At 47.7% G+C, this 5,348-nt stretch overlaps 1 protein-coding gene across 1 annotated transcript; it reads right to left on the bottom strand.

Annotated features, from left to right (window-relative positions):
- Positions 1 to 4,725: 4,725 nt before the first annotated feature.
- On the bottom strand, positions 4,726 to 5,128 carry F5J12DRAFT_787761 (uncharacterized protein; the record flags this gene model as incomplete). Its single annotated transcript, XM_051743708.1, has 2 exons — positions 4,726 to 4,890; positions 4,937 to 5,128. The coding sequence occupies 2 exons, from the start codon at positions 5,126 to 5,128 to the stop codon at positions 4,726 to 4,728; spliced, it is 357 nt and encodes a 118-aa protein (XP_051594127.1).
- Between the last annotated feature and the right edge of the window lie 220 nt (positions 5,129 to 5,348).

Genomic DNA, 5,348 nt, shown 5'->3' with positions numbered 1-5,348 from the left:
GGCAACCACACTGCAGAGTCAGTGTTGCACCTTCCACACCTCTTGTTTTGTGTGCACTTCCTCTCTTGACCAAACCACTACTAAACCTCACCAGCAGGTTCATTTTGCCACTGTTTTCTTCAAGAATATGGTGGAAATCGTCAAGATCTGGCCATTTGGGTGTGGAACAGAGCTGTCTGAACTCGTCTTGAGTCTCAGGCACTGAATGTGAAGGCACTATGGGTCGTAGGCAACTGTCATACCTCAAGTCTCAATCTGGGGGACCTAGAGAGTGCTTGAGAGCCATTTGGAGTGTTGTAGGAGCTGTTTCAAAGGTAAGTGGGTTGTTCTTGAGTGCATACCAGTCCTGATTGTTGTGCAGTGACAGTGCATGATCTGGGACCTGCAGTGTCTCATTTGCACCCCCTAGGACCTTCTCTGATGGCCACTTCAAGAATAGCAGCTGATCTCCAAGATCAGCACCTCTATCTTCAGGCCTTGGGGTCGTACTTTCAGCGCTTGTGCTTGGAGGGCGTCCAGGTATGTTTTGTGACTTGATTTTGGTTCGTTGGGCTTGAATGGGCACATTAACAGGGGAAGCAAGTGTTCCCAACCTGTTTGGAGCCATATTTACACCTCAGAGGGATGCTGTACCCAACCCCCCAGGTAGGGAGTGTGGGCATGAATTCCCTGCATGTTTTTCTATTGATCCCAGGTGTGCACATGTAAACAAAGTTGTATGTGGGTTGCAGCCATGACTATCAGGTACGTTGGTCCATTTTCTGCTGTGTAGTGAGTAGGTGCAGGGTACTAATGTTTCTCTGTTGGCTGGGACTTTGTGTATGTTGTGTGAAGCATGTGGATGTAAGGAAGGGCAACTTGTAGTGTGTGCAGCACTTCTTGCACGATCATTAGCCATGCATAGTTCAGTTGTAATGTTGTTTCCAGGTGGAATGGGTATCTTCAAGCTTGTATCTTGATTTAGATGGGTTGAATGGGGCATGCATGGACTCGAAACACATGTGTTCAAAGGAACTGGGCTATGGTGTGGATCCTCTGGAGCAGAGGATGTTTGTGCACCATGCACACAGCCTGTGGTGAGTCTCATGAAGTCCATACTTCCTTGCAAGCCTGTACTGACATAACTTCCAGCACTTGATGTTTGTGCAGGTGAGGAGGGGAGCCCATGGAACCAGCTGGGGTGTCCAGGGTCACACTTGAGTGCTGGATCTGTGGACCAGCTGTGTGGAGTGCCATACAGTGGTAAAGGAGTGTGAAGGATGGGTGTGCACCCACTGAGCAGGTATGTTTCTGCCATGAGTAGATAGAGTGAACCTTGTACCTGACCATATCTGATTGCTTGGCCATCAGCGACCAGGGAGCAGATGTTTTGAGAGAAGCGACATGGACTCATTGACTGGATAGGTAGGTAACTGAAAGAAGGTTTGTGTGCACCTCAGGGACAAAGTATACTGATCGGAGTAGCATGCAGGAGGGTTTAGCAGTGCTGAGATCCATTCTGAGAGTGATTTGCCCAACTGTGGTAGCTAGGACCATGTTTCCATTTGCAGTGATTATCTCTTGAGCAGGTGAGAGAGGTTTGAGGTGTGAGAACCATTCTTTTTGATAACAGATGTTCACAGATGCACCAGAGTCAAGGACTAGTGTGATTGCAAGAAACTGTCTTGTTGCTGTGCAAAAAAGAGGCAAAGAGGTTTGTTGTCACTGGAGGTTAAGCTTGCAAAGTTGGCTGTATGCTCCTCCATCTTTTTGCCTTTTTCTTCTGACACATTGCTTTTAGTTCCATCAGCCTTTTTCTTTTGACATTCAGACTCATCATGCCTGTGATATTTGCAGTAAGTACATTTCCCTTTCTTTTTCTCATCATTCTTCACCTTTCCTTTCTGATGAGAAGTTGTGTTAGCCATGAGTGCACTATGGGCTTCAGAAACCTGGCACAACTTTTCCTTGACTAAGACCTGTGATATGACTGTTTCAACAGATAGCTTGTTGTCTGATGACATGAGGATCATTCATAGGGTTGAATAGGAGGGTGGCAGGGAGATTACCATGGCTATGGCTACTAGAGATTTGTCAAGTGGTTGGCTGAGTGACTTAATCACTTGTGCTTTCTGCTGCATGGAGATGAGCTGACTTTGCATAGAGGTTTCATCTGTTAGAGTTCCATGAAAGAGCTTGCCAATTAGGTAGGCTATTGTCTGTTTTCCATGTCCTTCATATCACTTGTGAAGTTGCTTCCAGATCTCATGTGCTGTTGAGGCATAGAGTACTCCACTGAGAGGTTCATCCTTCAGTATGAGTGTAATTTGGGCATGTGCTTCTTGGTCCTTTTCTTCCCAGTCTGCATGACCATCAGGGCTGTTTTTAGGGTCAGGAGCAGTTGTAGAGTTTCTGTTGACAACTTCTTTGAGGCCACAGATGTTGAGTACCATCCAAACTCTGTATTTCCAGGTGTGGAAGTTAGAGCCATCATTTTCTAGTGATGGAACATCATAGAGTCGACTGGAGGGGTTTCTAGACTTGGTAGAGGCTGAGGAGAGTGTTTGCAAGGATGACTTTGGCTGCAAGGGACCTAGTGACGAGGCAGAGGGTGGTGCAGAAATAGAGCTACTCATTCCCATAGATGCTTGAGACTTGTAAGTAGAGTTTGTAGGTCAAAAAGCTGTATAACTAGAGTGCTTTGAGCTCAGGGCTCATAACCTTTTGTGGGTAGGGGGAGAGCAGAAGGCTACTCAAGTTAGCCTAGACACAAAACTGTGTAGGTAGTGAGTAAAGAAAAGTATACTGTAGTGGTGAAAAGACACTGTACCTCAGACTTGAAATGACAAAGTCTGAGGTGTAAGGTAAGACAAAGTGTAAGCTAAGTACCTAACATATTACCTAATCAACTCAGTGTAAACAGGATGGCACACTGTGCACCAACAGAGTTCACCCCTGGCAACACTGTCATGCAAGCTGGCCCAACACCAATGCCATGCTAGCCATCTCAGCAACACTGCCATGTGGGCTGGCCCACCACCAATGCCATGCAGGCCATCCTGGGATGAATGCCATGTGAGCTGGGCCAACACCAATGCAATGTGAACAGGCCCAATACCAATGCCATGCAGGCTGGCACAACACCAATGCCATGCTGGCTGTCCTGGCATCAATTCCACATGGGCAGACCCAATACCAATGCCATTCAAGGCATCCCAGCACCAATGCAATGTGGGCCAGGCCAACACCAACCCAAGACTAATGCCATGGAAGCCATGCTGGCACCAATGCCACATGCTCCAGCACATTGCCACTGCCATGGGGCCATCATGGAAGCTGTCCTGGCACTGATGTATTGTGAGCTGGCACCAGCCCCAGGTCCATGTGTTCCAGCACATCCCCAATGCCATGGGGCCATCATGCAGGCCATCCCAGCACCATTAGAATGTGTTCCAGCACAACACCAATGCCATGGAAGCCATCCTGGAACCTATGCCATGTGTTCCAGCACATCCTCAATACCATGAGGCCTATCATGCAGGCCATTCTGGCACCATTGTAATGTGTACCGGCACTGGACCAATGCCATGGAGGCCAGCCTGGCACCAGTTCCATGTATTCTGGCATATCCCCAATGCCACAGGTCCATCATGCAGGCCATCCTGGCACCTTTGTAATGAGTGCCAGCACATCTCCAATGCCATGAGGCCATTATGCAGGCCATTCTGGCACCATTGTAATGTGTTCCAGCACAACACCAATGTCATGGAAGCCACCCTGGCACTGGTTCCATGTATTCTGGCATATCCCCAATGCCATGAGTCCATCATGCAAGCCATCCCAGCACCATTGTAATGTGTTCTGGCACAACACCAATGCCATGGAAGCCATCCCAACACCTATGCCATATGTTCTGGCACATCCCCAATGCCATGAGGCCATCATTCAGGCTGTCACAGCACCATTGTAATGAGTTCTGGCACATCCCCAATGCCATGAGGCCATCAGTCAAGCTGTCCTGGCAATGCCATGAACACCATCCCAGTGCCAATGCCATGGAGGCCTGCCCAGAAATTATACCATACCATGCCTGACCTGCCTGACCTCCTGGGAGCAGGTCCACAGTGTATGTATGTACTGGTACCAGTACCATGCCAGAGATGCATGTATTACCACAATGGTGGCTCTGGTAATGACCAGAAGACTAGCCAACTACCTAGTACATTTAAACTGTGAATTCAATGCCCTACAGCCTCAGCAAGCCAGAACAATACCATGAAAGTCACCATCATGCTATACAGCAAAAACAATTGAGTTATGCCAGCCAGTCATCATTCAATCATCTAGGTGAACCATGACTCCATTGGCCCTTAGTGCTTGTAACACCACAGCCTTGGTACACATCACCATACCAGATTGGTTTTCCAGTATCTGAATCATACAGTAACAACTACCAGCAGGGGTAGCTACTTCTTCCTGGAGATCACATTTTGACAATATAGAATATATTGCTGCATCTAACAAAGTACAAGTATAAAGACAAAAAAACACAAATGGATTGCAAAATGACAAGTACATTGATGTTAGTCAACTTCCATCCTACCTTCCTGTCCAGGTGCTGATCTGACTGCTGGTGATGGTGGAGTAATAGAGATTGCCAGACCCCTAGCAGGTCCATGCACAGGTTCAACGTTTGAAGGAGGTACTTCCAAGCCAGCACCTCCCTTGAATGAAGCCAGGGGGGGTTCAGTGGACTCCTGTCTTGAGCCACTTCAGGATCTGGTTGAAAGGCAGCCATGTCTGCATGGCAAAGATTGTTGCCAGGTCAACCATGTGCATATCAATAGCAATAAGATGCAGAGGGATCTCAAATGCCAGGGGTAGATGTTCAACAACTGTGCAGACCATTCCCTACATAGATGTCAGGAATGGATATCATGGCTGTGATTTCACTTACCAGCTGGGCCCACACAAGCTGAGCCACTTTGCCCCAGTGCTTAGCATCCTGGCCCCAAAGTCCTCTCAGTGCCTGCATTGTAACCCTGGCAGCCTCCTCAACCATCCACTTGGCATTTTCAGTGGTGATGACCATCTGGATGTTGTTGGGTGATTGTGCTGGGATGAAGGTGCTGGTGTTGGCAGTAGACATAGTGCTGTTAAAGCTTAGGTATGCAGGTGGTGGGTGCTTGAGCAGTGTGGTGAATTCACTGGCTAGCATGCACCATTCAACAGGTTTACATAAGCACAATACAAATGCTCACTCCAGTGATGCTGTGATTTACAATAGTCAATGTACTGGTTTAACCATTGAACATATTTTGGTGGGAGTAATGTATGGCAGTTGACAGTCATTCCACTAAGTGCCCATT

The sequence above is a fragment of the Pisolithus orientalis genome, assembly GCF_024613125.1.
Source record: "Pisolithus orientalis strain OTSU chromosome Unknown F5J12scaffold_147, whole genome shotgun sequence".
In the NCBI taxonomy this organism is placed as follows: Eukaryota; Fungi; Basidiomycota; class Agaricomycetes; order Boletales; family Pisolithaceae; genus Pisolithus; species Pisolithus orientalis.
This window is presented reverse-complemented; position numbering and strand designations above follow the sequence as displayed.